Source organism: Canis lupus, chromosome 24 (genome assembly GCF_003254725.2).
Source record: "Canis lupus dingo isolate Sandy chromosome 24, ASM325472v2, whole genome shotgun sequence".
NCBI classification, from domain to species: domain Eukaryota; kingdom Metazoa; phylum Chordata; class Mammalia; order Carnivora; family Canidae; genus Canis; species Canis lupus.
This window is the reverse complement of record NC_064266.1, coordinates 18707539-18724776: the sequence shown is the minus strand read 5'-3', so window position 1 is coordinate 18724776 and position 17238 is coordinate 18707539. Positions and strand designations below refer to the sequence as shown.

General features: G+C 47.8%; 2 protein-coding genes and 5 non-coding genes across 10 annotated transcripts in view; all 7 read left to right on the top strand.

The window, feature by feature from the left end:
* Window positions 1–2504, top strand: part of TMC2 (transmembrane channel like 2) — a 66121-nt gene extending 63617 nt beyond the window's left edge. The window contains exon 19 of the mRNA XM_025469061.3: window positions 277–2504. Coding sequence (XP_025324846.1) covers window positions 277–494 — 218 coding nt within the window. The 3' untranslated portion in view covers window positions 495–2504. The remainder of the gene's footprint in view (window positions 1–276) is intronic.
* Window positions 2505–11340: 8836 nt separating this feature from the next.
* Window positions 11341–17237, top strand: NOP56 (NOP56 ribonucleoprotein). Of its 4 annotated transcripts, none has more exons than XM_049100765.1 (12): window positions 11341–11817; window positions 12108–12197; window positions 12527–12641; window positions 13334–13495; window positions 13669–13867; window positions 14215–14402; window positions 14480–14631; window positions 14802–14902; window positions 15273–15421; window positions 15651–15772; window positions 15967–16101; window positions 16780–17237. In XM_049100765.1, the coding sequence occupies exons 1-12, from the start codon at window positions 11356–11358 to the stop codon at window positions 17155–17157; spliced, it is 2253 nt and encodes a 750-aa protein (XP_048956722.1). In that variant the 5' UTR covers window positions 11341–11355; the 3' UTR covers window positions 17158–17237. The 4 variants fall into 4 exon arrangements, with proteins under 4 accessions (XP_048956722.1, XP_048956720.1, XP_048956723.1 ...); XM_049100763.1 differs by having other exon boundaries at window positions 11341–11933; window positions 12527–12660; XM_049100766.1 differs by lacking the exon at window positions 16780–17237 and adding an exon at window positions 16260–16330.
* LOC112674347 (small nucleolar RNA SNORD110) lies at window positions 13128–13195 on the top strand. The gene has a single exon (XR_003145394.1). It is a non-coding gene; the product is annotated as a small nucleolar RNA SNORD110 (small nucleolar RNA).
* Window positions 13967–14097, top strand: LOC112674339 (small nucleolar RNA SNORA51). The gene has a single exon (XR_003145387.1). It is a non-coding gene; the product is annotated as a small nucleolar RNA SNORA51 (small nucleolar RNA).
* Window positions 14965–15050, top strand: LOC112674345 (small nucleolar RNA SNORD86). The gene has a single exon (XR_003145392.1). It is a non-coding gene; the product is annotated as a small nucleolar RNA SNORD86 (small nucleolar RNA).
* On the top strand, window positions 15488–15558 carry LOC112674333 (small nucleolar RNA SNORD56). Its single transcript, XR_003145382.1, has one exon. It is a non-coding gene; the product is annotated as a small nucleolar RNA SNORD56 (small nucleolar RNA).
* LOC112674332 (small nucleolar RNA SNORD57) lies at window positions 15826–15896 on the top strand. The gene has a single exon (XR_003145381.1). It is a non-coding gene; the product is annotated as a small nucleolar RNA SNORD57 (small nucleolar RNA).
* Window position 17238: the final 1 nt, after the last annotated feature.

The following is a 17238-nucleotide window of genomic DNA, read 5'->3' as shown; positions in this document are numbered from 1 at the left end:
AGACTCGTACTGTTGTCCCAACTTTAATACTCCAGAAAGCCAGGCTCGCAGAGTCCAGTTTAAGGGCAGCATTCTAAAATCTAGCTCTCCAGCCAGTAGAGTATGTTCCTCCAGCAGATGTGTTTAGGCCTGAGGACCATCTAACCATTCTCACATTTCCACATGGGACTGGAATCCACACACCAAGTGGGCTGGCTCCGGAGGGCTCCAGTTCCATACTAGGCAACCGAGACAAGTTCTCCCGCATCCTCATTCTTATCTTGCTTCCTTTTCCAGGAATGACGCCTCACTCTGCCAGCCAAACCCAGACCCCAGACAAGAAGGCCGAGGATCCTGGGACCTTTGGTTCTGCCAGTGGGACCACGCTGCCTGCCTCCCAGGGCCTGTCTGTAGCTCGGCCTACTGGCTTCAGACCAGATTCTGGCCACGCTCGGCCTCAGACTCATCCTTGGAGGTCAGCCTCTGGAAAGAGTGCTCAGAGATCTCCCCACTGACAGCTGGGACTCACACAAACACCATCCTGGGGCTGATCCTTCGGCCCCACCAGATCATACACCCAAAACAATATTCTCTCTTCCTCTCTTTTCTCCCACACATGCATATTCTCTCTCTTCTCATTGAATGCGAAAAGTTTGATTACTTAGTCTCAGGCACTTGTTGGCTACCACAACATTCAGACAATGGTTTCATCCACTCTTTAGGGGGGCTGAGTCTCCCCACTCCCTATACACTGCCCTCTTCCCAGTACCTTGGTTCAGGCAGCTCTGGACCTTGGACTCACCATGGTTCCCTCAGCTCCAGACTTTGGGAGGAAGGAGAAGGCCATGACCACCACCATAGACTTTTCTCATGGCACCCATTCAGGACACTGGTTTCTGTTCATCTTATTAACTGGGAAGAAGATACAGAGGAGTCCACGTTCCTAACTATGGCCTCTATCCAAAGGAGATGAAGTAGTTTAAATAAAAGGTACAAGAAGCCACTGAAAATAAAGGTAGTGAACCAAAGTCCAGCCATTGTGAGTAGGAAGATGATTATCCCCCGGAACCCAGCCTGAGGGGAGCTGATGCCATTAAGCAGCAAAAAAACGCACTGGTGTCTTCTAGCAGCAAGGCAAGGAGCAAGTGTTTCTTCTAATTGAAGACAATTTAGATTGCTCAGGGCAGAAAAATCCTTCTCAAATACCAGATCAAAAAGGAATTTAATAGTCTGCTTCTTGTGTAAGGAATGTTGAAGACGATTTCTCTGAGGGGTTTGCAAAGGGTGCAATGCAGAGCCTTGTCTCCAGCAATTCTATGTTCAACTAGTGTCATGGCATGGGTCGATGCAGAACGTCTCCTGGGGGGCAAAAGCCAGGGAGGCCAGACATTGCGAGGGCCTTGGCTATAAGGACAAAGGCTCAGCAGTGTGTGAGTCACTGTCTAGGACTCTGACGGTGCAGGTGTCCTATAGGTGGTGTCCTCCTCTCCTCTGCCCCGTGTTCCCAGATTCCAGGGAGCATATAACTTTAGAATCATCTCGTGCCATGTCTCTGAGTGTCCTAAAGGGAGTCTTCTCCCCCATCCACCTCCCAACCATGGCCCCTGGGGTTCTCAGGAAAATCCCCTACACCCTGAAAGTCAGACAAAGTCCTGGTGGGGAGATGGATATTTTATAGAAATTTCATAAGCTATGAATTAAAATAATTCCCAGGTTCCCCTTCAATTCCTTCCCCTTCTCACCCCAGCACCAGCACTTCACACATGACCTAGAATGGATTGGGAATGGGAACACGTGACCAGGAGAAACAGACCGGTTCTTTTGCCCCCTGTCCATCTCCAGGCGAGGCTAAAGAAAATGCTGCAGGTGCCTCCTGTGCGTGGAACTCAGGTCTGACCCCCAATACAGAACTCTTGTGGGTCATGTCTTCTTCTGGGAGGACACACCTTGGCCCTGAGCTTACCTGCCTGATGCCCTGACATGGGGATCCAGATAACCTATCCAACCAAGAGGCCCAAAAATGGTCACCATGTGACATGTGGCCTTCAAGACCACCTGCCTGGGTAATGCCAGTCCCTGGGGTGGGGAACAAGAGAGGCCTGAGTCATCAGCCTCCTTGTGATCACTATCAGCCTTCTGATGGCTACCAAAATGCCTCAACACCCACCAGAGACACAAACACATTATCCTGTTCTGTTGATGCACAATTTTATGTGAGGGAATGTCTTTGTTGTCTATTTCTGCACAACAGATTATTCTCAAAATTTAACAGCTTAAAGAAATAAACACTGAGGAGCGCCTGGGTGGCTCAGTGGTTCAGTGACTGCCTTCAGCTCAGGGGATGATCCCAGGAGCCTGGGATCAAGCCCCATGCATCAGGCTCCCTGCTCAGTGGGGAGCCTGCTTCTCCCTCTCTGCCTGCTGCTCCCCCTGCTTGTGCTCTCTCACTCTGTCAAATAAATAAATAAATAAAATGAAAGAAAGAGAGAGAGAGGAGAGAGAGAGGAAGGAAAGAGAAAGAAAGAAAGAAAGAAAGAAAGAAAGAAAGAAAGAAAGAAAGAAGAAAGAAAGAAAGAAAGAAAGAAAGAAAGAAAGAAAGAAAGAAAGAAAGAAAGAGAAAGAAAGAAAAAGAGAGAGGGGGGGGGGAGGGAGGGAGGGAGGGAGGAAAGAAAGAAGAAAAGAAAAGAAAAGAAAAGAAAAGAAAAGAAAAGAAAAGAAAAGAAAGAAAGAAAAGAAAAGAAAAGAAAAAAGAAAGGAAAAGAAAAGAAAAAAGAAAGGAAAAGAAAAGAAAAGAAAAGAAAAGAAAGAAAAGAAAAGAAAAGATTATCTCACACAGTTTCTGTGGGCCAACAATTTGGTAGTGGCTTTGCTGGTTCTCGGTATTGCTCTAGATCTCAGGTGGGGCTACAGGCACTGGAGGATTAGACTGGGACTAAAAGATCTGTTTTCAAGATGATTCATACATATTGCTATTGGCGGGAGGCTTCATTCCTTGCTGGCTATTAACAGAAGACTTTGAGTACTCCCCACATGGACCTCTCCATAGGGCTGCGGGGGTGTCCTCACAACTCAGCACTTGGTCTCCCCCACAGCAAGTGATGAGAGAGACAGAGAGAGAGAGAGAGAAAGAGAGAGAGAACACAAAGGGAAAGCCACATACCTTTTATTACCTAGTCTCAGAAGTTACACCATCAATCTTACCACTTTCTATCCACTAGAACTCAGTCACTAAGTCTAGCTCACACTCACAGGAAGGAGAACTAGGCTCCATCTCTTGAAGGGGGTTATCAAGGAATTTGTGGACATATTTTAACAGGACATTTCCCAATTCAAATAGTTGTGAGAACTCTCTCAAGACAACTCTAAAGATTTTTCAAGAAACGTCCATCGGAGAATTAGTTTATGGTGGCTCCCAGGACCCTTATGCAACAGAAAACTTCCAGTGAACCAGAGAGACAGGTAGAGGAAGAACGCATGGATAAGAGGGGAAGGGTGTTGCTGTGGTGTGGCTTTAGAGCTGGGACATGTTATTAGAAAGCAGTCCCATCATATCTGCATTCTTGGGTTTGACCCACCAGCTCATGCCACCTCACCACTTAGCTATTCAGCCTATCCAGGAGCCATCAGGCATGAGGATCACACTTTCTTCTTTTCTCTCTCCTGCCTTCCTTTTCTCTCCCTCCCTCTCTCTCTCTCTCCTTCTTTCTTTCCTCAGCTCACCTAAAAGTGATTTGAAATAGAAAGTCTATTTAACAATTTATCCAGAGAACTACCCAATGTCTTTACTGATATTACCCTAGTTTGTGCATTTCTCATTGGGAGAAAATGATACAGACCCTGGATTTTCTCTGTCAAAGGCTATTTTTGCAGTCAGATCTTTCCGTTTGTAATAATCAACACACTCAATGTCCATAAAGAACTCCACTGTTGGGGTGCCTGGGTGGCTCAGTGGTTGAATGTCTGCCTTCAGCTCAAATCATGATCCCCAGGGTCTTGGAATCGAGTCCTGCATCAGGCTCCTTGCAACGAGCTTGCTTCTTCCTCTGCCTATGTCTCTCCTCTGTGTGTGTGTATCTCATGAATAAATAAATAAAATCTTTTTTTTTTTTTTTTTATGATAGTCACAGAGAGAGAGAGAGAGGCAGAGGGAGAAGCAGGCTCCATGCACCGGGAGCCTGACGTGGGATTCGATCCCGGGTCTCCAGGATCGCACCCTGGGCCAAAGGCAGGCGCCAAACCGCTGCGCCACCCAGGGATCCCAATAAATAAAATCTTAAAAAAAAAAAAAGAACTCCACTGTACACAGACTCAGATAAGTAGGAACACAACTTTGGTGAGGATCAAGGGCGACTTGCATACTCCTTCACCTGACTTGCATACTCACAGAAACTGGGGAGTGATGCACTAGCCAGTAGGGAGAGCTAGGCCAGGTAAGCACAGGGTCCACCATGCTGGTGACCCTCAACCCAGTAAACTCTGTAGAGCTCCACCCAAAGCTGGGACATCAGAGTTCCTGTAAGGGATAATAGGAAACAAACCCACATTGCAGAAAGGGACATTTGTCTCTTTGGATCTTGGCAGAAAGTGGGGAGAAAAAATCTCCCCTGAGAATTTATATCCACCAGGCAACCCTCACACAGAGGACCTAAATTCCCACACCAATTGTGCATTCCAGAAATCTCAAATGGAAAATTTTAATTTAAAGTAATCTTCGGTTAATAGTACCTCCAAGAAAGAGGAGGAAGAAAGCAAAGCAACAAAAAACAACACAATGAATAGAAAGTGTGTGAGATGATAGAAAAAGAATATAGTAGGGGGTACCTGGGCAGCTCAGTGGCTGAGCATCTGTCTTCGGCTCAGATCATGATCCCAGGGTTCTGGGATCAAGTGCCACATTGAGTCCCACACTGAGTCCCACATTGGGCTCCCTGCTCAGCGAAAAGTCTGCTTGTACCTCTGCTCCCCACCCCAACTTGTATTCTTGCTCACACCCTAACTCTTTCTCTATCATAAATAAATAAATAATCTTTTAAAAAAATAATGTATCAGGAATCAAAATAAATGCAAATGGACTAAGCCTTGCAGATAGAAGACAGAGATTGTCAGATGAATATTTTATAATCCCAAGTGCTGTTTCCAGGATAGTTTTAGAACCTAAGGATAGAGTCCCTTAGGGCTCTTTTTGTTCCTCGGGAAGAAAACCAAAATACAATCTTCAAGGGCAAAGGCAGCAGGTGTGTGAGTGCCATCCAATTTTGTAAGTTTGGCTTGTTTTTGAGTGTTGAGGATTGCTAATTCTAAACAGCTCTCTACAGCATTGTGCCAGATAATTTATTCTTCAATGCAGTATTAGTTTGGAAAACATGAATAAAGTCCCAAGATCATGGATGGGGCAGATGAGGGATATAGAGCATACAGACATCTCTATCACTGAACCATGTCTGCAAAATGAGCCATACAAACCTCACCTCCAAATTCTGTTATGAAGGTTCTACAAGTTGACACATGTAAGACTAAGCAAGCACCATGCTATTCGCTCATAAATAACAGATATGATCACAGGCATAGGTAAGATCAAACATCCCTCAGGCTCAGATTCCGAACTCAAACGGCACTGGCTGAACAAAATGTTTACCCTATAATCCTAATTACTGTGGGCTTCACAAACTGCAACCAAAATGACAAGTAATGCTGAGCTCGAGGATCTTCCTTGGATGCTTTTTATTCTTCTGAGTCTGTGTTAATAAATATTGCATATATGTGTAACTTGTTACCAAAGGCTGTTGCAAGGGTTCTTTCCACGATTGAGAAGAGGGCCAAGGAATTCCTGGAAGTCTTTCAAATTCCACAGGAGGCATTTCCATTCTAGAAATGAGTGTACAGTGCCGCCATCTTGTGGTTGTTTCACACAATTTCCTTTCACGAAGCTCTCCCAACTACTCAGAACTTAAAAAATCCATTCAAATTCCATAGTTCCCCTTTAGTGTTGCCAGCAGTAAAAACTCTCGGTTAATTTAAAGCAAAATGACACAGTGAGCCCCAGGCTGGGCCACATAAAAAAGGAGTAGGTGCTATAGAGTTTGATCCTTCCCGGTGAATGCACAGTTTAGCTTCACAAAGAAAGGAATGGCCCCAGGTGCCACATGGCTTTCAAGCTTGAACCTGGAACATGCCCAGGGAAACCCACAACTCCCTTTCCGACCTGCTGCCCCTGCAGGACACTTTCTCAGCTGGAACTTTCGGGGGAAACCTGTCTTGCATATCTCTTACAAACTCATCTCCAATCGGGACGCCTAGGTGGCTCAGCGGTTCAACGCCTGCGTTTGGCCCAGAGAGTGATCCTGGAGTCCCCGGATATAGTCATATAGTCATAGTCGCATCCGGCTCCCAGCAGGGAGCCTGCTTCTCCCTCTGCCTGTGTCTCTGGCTTTCTGTCCATGTCTCTCATGGATGAATAAAAATAAAAAAATAAAAACTCATCTCCAATCAAACTTTGCACAATGGAGAGAATAACACTCTCATCTGACCCAAGCCACTCATCCTGGCTTTCATTCAAGGCTTCTTAGGTTCTAGATCTTACATATTAGATTCTTCAGTCTTGTGTCCAACTACTGACCTGGATGAATCTTACACTTCTAGAAGTTCCTTCTTTCGTTGCTGGCTTTTGCTTCCATGCTCGTTCTATCCTATATTTCTAAATGACCTACACATTCTTCTGTGACTACCTAGAACCCCTTCTAACTGTGATGTCTTCCGCAGGAACACTGGCCCAAGTGGTCTTCCGGGCAGCCTCCCACACTACTTCACCTCAGCACTCGACTACGTTCAGTCTCCCAGGATTAGAAAGTCCCTGAAGTCAGAGGTCACTGGTTAGTATCATCATTGTGCATATTACTCTCCCAAAGCTCTGAATTGCTGACTCAACTTGCTTCAGACCTCTGCTCGATGTTGCCTCTTCACTGAGGAGGGCCTGTGTAAATCCATCATCAGTACTTGATGCGCTACCTATTATTTGATTTTTTTATCTCCTCCTAGAACATGAACTCTGTGATGGCAGTCACTTGGTTTTTTTACTACTGTATCCCCAGCACCTAGAAAGATACCTAGCATGTTACAGGCATACAAAAACCCTTCTTTTTTTTTTTTTAACAAATGGAAGAATTAATTGATTCTGTAGCTTCTTGACTACCCCGATTCCTCACCCTGACACCTGAACATCCTTTCTCCCCTTCCATAAAGGATGTTGATCACAGAGTGTCCAAGGTGCTTGCTGGTTTAAAACTTACCTATGATCTCAGGGGCCCAAAGAAGACTAGCTGAATTCAGTTGTTTAGTTTGGGTTCCAGGAAGATGAGTGGATGTAGCATTGGGCTCATTTCTCTGCTCCTTCCTCCCAGCACCTGCCACCACTCCATCTTCACATCTGTGAGGTGTTTGCAGACTAAAAAGAGTGCCCTGGGCCTAATGCACATATAATGATGCCAGTTGTCAGGGCCACACCAGCACCTATAAGACTGAGCTGTAATGATATAATCAGGGCAGTAAATCTGAGATTAGGAAGATCACCAGCTTGGGGCACCCCAAACTTTTTCATCAATAGCCTCTTGCCTCCTTATCCAAAAGGTCCTTCACAGTGCAAAATTGGACGCTACCAGGCAGTGATGGGTGGCCGAGGCTTTTCAAAGAAAAGGAGAAGGAAATAAGGCTAGAAAGCAGCAATAGGAAGCAAGGAGGACATCAACCTTTATCACCAATCCAAATAACGTGTGGGTCATAACAACATTCATAACAGAAACCAGAATAAATGTGGAATTGAATTAAAATGAAAATACTGGGCAGCTCCGGTAGCGCAGCGGTTTAGTGCCACCTGCAGTCCAGGGCGTGATCCTGGAGACCCTGGATCAAGTCCCACGTCAGGCTCTCTGCATGGTGCCTGTTTCTCCCTCTGCCTGTGTCTCTGCCTCCTTCTCTCTCTCTCTCTCTCTTTATGTGTGTCTCTATGAATAAATAAATAAAGTCTTTAAAAAAAATGAAAATACTGTGGGTGCCCAGGTGGCTCAGCTGGTTAAACATCTGCCTTCGGGTCAGGTCATGATCCCAGTGTCCTGGGATCAAGTCCTGCATTGGGTTCCCTGCTCAGCGGGGAGCCTGCTTCTCCCTCTGCCTCTCTCTGTCTCTCACGAATAAGTAAATAAAATTTCAAAAAAAATGAAAATATTGCATACTGAATTTTGCAGACTACAACTAAAGCAGTACTTTGAAGGCAATGCATATTTAAGAAGAAAAGTTTAAATTAATGAGCCAAATGAGGTACCAATAATTGGCAAACTTGTAGGCTTTCCAGGTTCCAGCAGTGTTTAATCAGGGTGACTGACAATGAACTGTCCATCTACTACAACTGGCAGTTGAAAAATGGAATGCATAACTCTTTTTACATGGTAAAACTAAACTGTGCTATAGGTGATCTGTCTGCATGGATAAGTTAGGGGCTGAAGTGATAGGATTAAATGATGGCAGTGGAGTGTATAAAAAAAATGGGTTTGCTGGGGATCCCTGGGTAGCTCAGCAGTTTAGCACTGCCTTCTGCCCAGGGCCTGATCCTGGAGTCCTGGGATCGAGTCCCACATCGGGCTCCCTGCATGGAGCCTGCTTCTCCCTCTTCCTGTGTCTCTGCCCCTCTCTCTCTGTCTATCATAAATAAATAAATCTTTTTTAAAAAATAGGTTTCCTGTAGATTCTACAGGAAAGGCAATGGGAGAAGTGGGACTAAGAACAGGTGCAAGAGAATTGTGCTCTTTATCATTTGTCATTGTGCTATTTATCATAAAGGGACAAAAAAAGAAGACAAAAGACCACTAGTATTTGTTGAGTTCCTAGTACATACCAGGAGTAGGCCCCTAGGAGACATTCAATGTTTGTTGAAGGGATAAATGAATCCTCAATCTTCATTCTGCAGAAGAAATGAGAGCTCAGTAAGGTGAGTGATTAACTGAAGTCACATTGTAAGTAGTAGAACTGAGGTCTGGATCCAGGTTTACTGACTGATTCATATTGCTGCTTAAAAATTATCCCAAAATTTAGTGGCTTAAAACGACGATATATTATTTCTCACAATTCTGTGGGTAGGTGGGGCTCAACTAGGTAGTTCTTCTACTGGTCTTGTTTGGGGCTACTCATGTGGCTGCAGTCAGATGGTGGCTGGGGGCTGGAACACACAAAATGGCTTTACCTACATGTCTACTTTTTTGATAAGGACAGTTGGAGGGCTGGGCTCAGTTGAGCAGCTGGGAAAGCTGGACAGGTCCCTGAAGTATCAGGGCCTTTCCTTCTCTATGCGGTCTGTCCAGCAGAGCAATTGAATTTCTCATAAGGTAACTCAAGGTTCCCAGGAATGCAAAAGGCTGCAGCTTGGCATGGGCATGGAATCACTTCTGCCACATTCTATTGGCTAGAATGACTCACAGACCCAGACTGGTTCCTTGTGGGAGGACTACACGAGGACCTAATGCCAGGAGCCATGGATCATTGGGGTCATCTTTGAAGACTAGCTACCACAGGTGATCCTGAGACACCAAGCCCTTAATCTTCCTATTACCGCATGCCACAATGAACAACTACAATTGGATACTCTGCCCTTAGGAAGATCATTCTAGCAATGGAGAGGAAGGTGGCTTAGGGAAGAAGAAACCAAAAGTTTTGCAAATTTCCACTTTGGTGGTGAAGAACTGAACCTTATAGGAATGAATCTAGCCCAAAGGGAAGGAAGATGTGGTCTCTAATATCACATGCTGCAGAGATGCCCATGATGGTCAGGATCATGAAGCGTCAGGGAGATAGCTTAGTACAAGAGGTGGAGGTGAGGAAGCCAAAAGAATATGTTTAGTGTTTATACCATGTCCCACCTAATCATGAACATCTGTAACTCACTAGTGGAAGTGCAGTTTTCTCCTACCAGTTCTGAGTTAGCATACTGCTCTAGCACAGCTCCTGTATAACCAGAGGACTCCACTCTGTCCCAGGTATGGCTGTGATTAACTTTCAGCTCAGTGACTTTCAGCCTTCTTGTATTTAATCCACAGAAATGTATGTTTATGTAACTTATATATACATACTATTAAATTTATGTGTACACATGTATTTTACACACAGCTAAAGTGACTATGTGACATACTATTATTCCCATTTTTCATCCTATTTTTTTATTTTTTTACTTTTCTTAAAGATTTTATTTATTTGAGAGAGCACCCATGTGACAAGGGGGTGGTGGTGGCACAGAGGGAGTGAGAGAAGTAGACTCCTGGCTGAGCAGGAAGCCAGACAAAGGAATTAATTCCAGGACCTCCAAATCATGACCTGAGTCCAAGTCAGAACTTAATCAACTGAGCCATGGAAGCACCCTTTTCATCCTATTTTTTCAATGCTGGCAAAGAATGGCTAAATTAATTCTGCAATCCATTAATGGATTCTGACTTCTCCTTTAAAAACTTATTTTAGAGACGCCTGGGTGGCTCATTGGTTGAGCATCTGCCGTCAGCCCAGAGCACCAGGTCTCTCTCTCTCTGTCTTCATGAAGAAGGAAAGCAAGCAAGCAAGCAAGCAAAAGCAAGCAAACAAGCTCCTACTTTAGTAGATAAGCACCTGTAACCCCAGGATTATTTAGGGTTAAGTACAGAAATAATGAAAAAATCAGTCATAGCATTACTATTTTCCATTATATTTTGGAATCATCTGCTTAACTTGGTATCTATAATTTAAAAGAACTTAACACACTGATGTATGTAACATTAGTTTTGCAATTCCACCTTAAAATGAGACAGTAATGAAAAAAAAGAGAGACAGTAATGGATTCAGACTCATGATCATATGTAAATGTATGTAGCAGAATTCAATCACGTTTTAAGCAATACTGAGATTTTTAAGATTCACTGCATCTTTGAGGGAGCTCACTATTTGGATTTTGTTTACCAAGGAAATGAATTGCTTAAGAAGAAAATGCATTAAGTGTGTAAATGCGCTTTAAGTTATGGGAATATAGGGAATAAAAATCCCCTCAAAAAAATTTTTTAATTTACCACTTTAGGATAAACAAGTGTGGGGTTTATCATTCTTATATTACTTACTAAAGTAAAGGTAATTTCAAATTAGTCGCCAGAATGCCCAAACCCCGCCCTCAAGGACCTGGAAGCACCTGAGAGCGCTTGGAGCTACTGCGGGTTCCGCGGGCGGGCGGGCGGGCGGGGCGAGCAACACGTGGCCCTTCCCAAGGGACCGGTCCTGCTTCCGTGGGGGACCTAGAAACCGACCTGGGAGCAGGTGAGATGGTCACCCTTTTCTATTTTATCGCCTGTAATAAGCATTTTTGAAATAATAAACAAAATGCACCCGAAAGGCAAGAGGCGGGACACGAGGAGCCGTGGGTCTCCTTTCACCGGGTCTGCGCACACGCGCCACAGGCCCCGCTTCCGCCCGCGGGAACAGCGTGGCCCCCGAGCGGGAAGCGGAGACGGCGGGGCCCCGGGGTGGGGGGGAGGCCCCGGACCCCCGGACCCCCGGCCACCGGCGCCGCGCAAGGGGGAACGGCCTCCCGCCCGGCTCCTCCTAAGGGAGCTCCGCCACCCGGATCCCCGCGAGGCGGACCCGAGGGGCCGGGGCGTTCTCCGGAGAAGCGCCTTCCCGACCCGCTTTGCGGCCTCGCGGGGCCGGGCCCAGGCCGCGCGTCCCCGGCAACCGCGCGGAGCGGCGCCGCGGCAGAAGGCGGAAGACGCCCGCGCGCCCGCGCTGGCCCTCCCGCCCTCCGGGCGACACCACCGCCGCGGACCCCTCCGAAGTCCCGCAAAGGTATCGTCCCCGGCCTCTGATTGGCCGGCGGCTCGGGGGCGTGGCCTCCGGAGCCCGGGTCCGCGCGCCAGACCCCGCTCGCCGCATTGCGAGCCGGGCCGGGAGCGGGCGCCATGGTGAGGAGTGGTTGTGGGCGCGGGGGAGACGAAGGCCGAGGTTGGGGCCGAGTCGGGGCGGGGGCCGGGGCCGGGGCCGGGGCCGGGGCCGGGGCCGGGGCCGGGGCCTGCGCTGGGAGCCGGGGCGGGCGAACGCGGAGACCGTGCTGACGCTCGCGCCCGGCTCCGTTCCAGGTTCTCCTGCACGTGCTGTTCGAGCACGCGGTCGGCTACGCGCTGCTGGCGCTCAAGGAGGTGGAGGAGATCAGCCTGCTGCTGCCGCAGGTGGGTGGAAGCGGTGGGCTCGCCGCCGCGCCGCAGCCCCCCGGGCCGCCGGGCCCCAGCATGCACCGCGCGCTCCCACGTGGCCGGCCGCGCTTTGGGGGGTGCGCTGGGCCGGAAAGCCCGGGAGCCGGGGGTCCTCCGCTGCATCCGTGCCTACAGTCGCGTTGGGAGCATGTAGAAGCCAGCACCCCGGGATTTAGGGCCTGTAATCGGCTCCTTTACGGAGCGTGCGGATCTGACATGCGGTCAGGGCTGAGAACCGCTGCTTTACTGCGCCCTAGAGGCAAGAGCGAGGGAGGAAAGCCATTCACGCTCTCTTCTCCCCGAAGGTGGAGGAGTGCGTGCTCAACTTGGGCAAGTTCCACAACATCGTTCGCCTCGTGGCCTTTTGTCCCTTCGCCTCGTCCCAGGTTGCCTTGGAAAATGCCAACGCTGTGTCCGAAGGTGAGTCGACCACCACCAGGTAGGTATTTGAGGGAGATGACCGCAGGGTTAGTAGCTGCTGCTCTTATTCTCATAGGGAGTTCATGATCCCGTTTTCCTTTCCTCAGCTGATTTCTTACAAATCTGATACGTGTTGGGCAGTATTTGATGTGTACAGGATGTAGTTTAAAACAGAACCCAAGGTCTGGGGAATATGGTATGCTAAAAGTTTAAAGTGTATATTCCAGGATAGAGGCTTTCTTTGTGGTCCTGACAGCGATAAATGATTCAGTGAAATCTGGTAGGTGTGCTTTAATGTTAAAGGTGGTTCTTTGGTTATTATTGAAGTGATTGGAAAAGGCAAGAAAAATAAGTTCAGTTCCAAAAGGCGAATCAAATACTAAATACTTAACCTCTATAGTTTCTCCGGGTTTAAGGTTTCAATTCTGTATTTCACACTCATGCTATCAGACCTGAGTCCTATTCCTCCCATAGTTGATGCAGGCTTTGCAGTGATGACTTGAGTCTGTCAATCCCCTGAGTGCAATCACTGATGTCTCCATGTCTCTGAGCAAAGCCTAAAGCAAAGAAGGAACTCAGCATGCTCTGTGGGACAAATGTAGGATCAGTCTGTCATTTAATTAGCAGTTAAGGGGACAGGATCCCTTTTATGATTTCAGCATGTTAGTGGGAGCTCTATTCTTTGCCTTGAGGTGTCGTTCATGAGGACCTCCGCCTGCTCTTGGAGACTCACCTGCCATCCAAAAAGAAGAAAGTACTCCTGGGGGTTGGAGACCCCAAGATCGGTGCTGCTATACAAGAAGAGTTAGGGTACAACTGCCAGACTGGAGGCGTGATAGCTGAGATCCTGCGAGGTGGGACCACCTATTAACATTCACAACATTCTTGACATCTCTGAGGGGGGATCTAGTCACTTAACCAGGGTGCATAAGGTTGCTTCTAGGAAGCCCTTCTGCTTGGCTTGGTGCCCATGGGCGCCGTAACTGGCTTAGAGCCTTCCCTTGCTCACTGACTTGTCCTCTTCCAGGGGTTCGTCTGCACTTCCACAACCTGGTGAAAGGTCTGACAGATCTGTCTGCTTGTAAAGCCCAGTTGGGGCTGGGACACAGCTATTCTCGTGCCAAAGTTAAGTTTAATGTGAACCGGGTGGACAATATGATTATCCAGTCCATCAGCCTCCTGGACCAGCTGGATAAGGACATTAATACTTTTTCCATGCGTGTCAGGTAAAGTGCCCAAGTGACCCTTGAAAATAGGGTCTTTGGCCTGTGGTGTAGCTAATTTCACATGCTGAAATCAGGACCACTTCCTGTGGGGTGGGGCTGAGCCTCCCAGTGCTTACCACAGGCTGTGTTCTTACACTGGCTGTACAGAAAGAGGAGGTAGAGTAAATCCACCCATATACACCCCAGCCCAGGCTCTTTGCCTGGTCTGTATTGTGAATGGGAGGACACGGAGTTGAGGTTTTGAATTGTACTTGATTCCTTTTCTCTGGGTAAAGAATAGATAGAGGGCTGAGGTTGTAGCTTTGAGATCTAGTTGCTGAGCAAGGAGTGATTGTGGCTCTCTGCAGGGAGTGGTATGGGTATCACTTTCCTGAGCTGGTGAAGATCATCAATGATAATGCTACATACTGCCGCCTTGCTCAGTTCATTGGAAACCGAAGGGAGCTGAATGAGGAGAAGCTTGAGAAGCTGGAAGAGCTGACAATGGATGGGGCCAAGGCTAAGGCTATTCTGGATGCCTCGCGATCCTCCATGGGTCAGTATAGCCTGGTGACCAAAATAAATTTGGGGCTGTGGATATCTGGTCCTGCATTCACACTAGGTGTCCCTTAGGCATGGACATATCGGCCATCGACCTGATAAACATCGAGAGCTTCTCCAGTCGTGTGGTGTCTTTGTCAGAGTACCGCCAGAGCCTGCATACTTACCTGCGGTCCAAGATGAGCCAAGTAGCCCCCAGCCTCTCAGCCCTAATTGGGGAAGCGGTGCGTTGTGGGGAACATAAAATGGGGTTAAGGAGTGTTAACAGTGTAGGTCCACACTGCTGTATTTCTTGACCCATGTTCTCTTCCCTGGTCGCATTTAATGGGCTGAAGCAGAATTGTGCAGTTGAGATAGACAATTCCAGCCTCTAATTCCTTGAATCCTTCTCCAGGTAGGTGCACGTCTCATTGCTCATGCTGGCAGCCTCACCAACTTGGCCAAGTATCCAGCGTCCACAGTGCAGATCCTTGGGGCTGAAAAGGCCCTGTTCAGGTACCAGTGAGGGCACCTGCCCACACTCAGGTGCCACTTCCGGTGCCCACTGCTTGTTTGGGGATCACAGTGATGGCTGACCAGGGCTCCCTGACCTATACAGACCTCTGCTATGGGGGTGATGGCCAGCCCTGGTGTCTGAGTGATTCCTAGGGCCCAGCAAAAGGGACCAGATTTCCAGGTCAGCGACATTGGATGCCTTCCCTCTGCCTCCGGGAGCTGTGGGTTGGCATGAGGTGGGGTAGAGACCCAGTCTAGCCTGAGGCTCACTGGATAGAGACTGGGGATACAGGGGAGGGGAGGAGCTACCTTGGCTAGTAGAGTTGAAATTTCTGATCTTAAAACTCCCCACTAAATATTCTTCTCCCAGAGCCCTGAAGACCAGGGGTAACACTCCAAAATATGGACTCATTTTCCACTCCACCTTCATTGGCCGAGCAGCTGCCAAGAACAAAGGCCGCATCTCCCGATACCTGGCAAACAAATGCAGTATTGCCTCACGAATTGATTGCTTCTCTGGTATGGGTGGAGGGGGTTGGAGGAGAAGGGGCTGGGAGGGAGGGAAGGCTGACTACCTAGCAGCTTCTACAATGATGGCAGTATTTTTCGTCAACAGCAGTTCACTTAGTGAGTGTTGAGACTTTGGGTCTGAGTGAAGCTGAGGGTAGAGGGAAGACAGGGTGGGAAATAGCTGGTCCTTTAGGGGCTGACAGGTTTTGTTTACCCACACACACACGCACACATCCAGAGGTACCCACAAGTGTATTTGGGGAGAAGCTTCGAGAGCAAGTTGAGGAGCGGCTATCCTTCTATGAGACAGGAGAGATTCCACGAAAGAATCTGGATGTCATGAAGGAGGCAATGGTTCAGGTCAGTTTGGACTTGCTGGGGTGAGAGAGGGGATGGGGACCAAAGCTGGCTGTTGGAGGTGATGAACAGGCTTAGCCTGACTTTGTAGAGTGGAGGCAAAAAACTGATTTAATGAGCCTGATCCAATGAAGCCAGAAGGGAGGTCTGGAGATACTGCAGTCTTTGGGGCCTTTTCATTACCTTTCTTTGGCCAGGCAGAAGAAGCGGCTGCTGAGATGGCTAGAAAGTTGGAGAAGCAGGAGAAGAAACGCTTGAAGAAGGAGAAGAAACGGCTAGCCGCCCTTGCCCTTGCATCTTCAGAAAACAGTAGTACCCCAGAGGAGTATGAGGTCAGTAGGCAGGACAGCCCTCAGCCCAGGGTGAAGGCCCTGGATGTAGGGTTCTCCACAGCAGAACAGAGGATATGCTACTTCAAACCATGGTCTTGAGTCCAGACTTGGACTGAAATAAGGACCTGAAACATCTCAACTACCTCTTGATTCTATAGGAAGGAGATAGGTGCTGAGAGAACTGGCTCACGAGCCCAGAGAGCTGGTTGTAGCACACCCGGTCCCTGGGCAAGTGTTCTGTCCTCGGCTGCCTCCCAGGAGTCCTCAACCGGGGGTAGTATAAATTCCTGCTCTGCGTGTCCTCGGCCATATGTCCGGAGGTGGTAGCATTTCATAGTTGGGCTTGGGGCAGGGAGGTATCCATAATGCTACATCAGGATCCACCCTGGGATTTTCTTGAGGTACCCAGTTTGTGAAGTAGTTTTTCAGTGTCCCCTTTGCAACCTGGCATGATGGTTTGTGGGTTTTTCTATAAGCTGATTCATGGGCTTAGAGAACACATTTTTCCTTTCTAAGTGGGAGTCATCTTTGGGGTGGATGTCTAGTGTCCATTAAAAACCATCCCAGAAACACTGGGCAGTTTTCACATCATTCACACCAGTCTTTGCCCTAGCTACTTTTAATATGTGTGTGTGTGTCCATATAATGGATGATCGTTTCATGCCCATTTCTCTTTAGGAGACCCAAAGTGAAAGACCCAAAAAGAAGAAAAAGCAAAAGCCCCAGGAGACTCCACAGGAGAATGGAATGGAAGACCCATCTGTCTCCATCTCCAAACCCAAGAAAAAGAGATCTTTTTCCAAGGAGGAGCTGGTTAGTAGTGATGTTGAAGAGACAGCTGGCAATGTAAGTCTTCCCAAGAGGAAGAAATCTTTTCCCAAAGAGGAACCAGTTAGCGATGCTGAAGAGGCAGTAAACAGGAGCGTCCCCAAGAAAAAGAGGAAATTCTCTTCTAAGGAGGAGCCACTTAGCAGTGGACCTGAAGAGGCTGCTGGCAACAAGAGCGGCAGCTCCAAGAAAAAGAAAAAGCTCCAGAAGCTATCCCAGGAAGATTAGAATGGACATTTTACCAGGTGGGGCAAACCCACATGATTCCAAACCCACCCTTATATCCCAATAAAAACAAATTCACAGGAG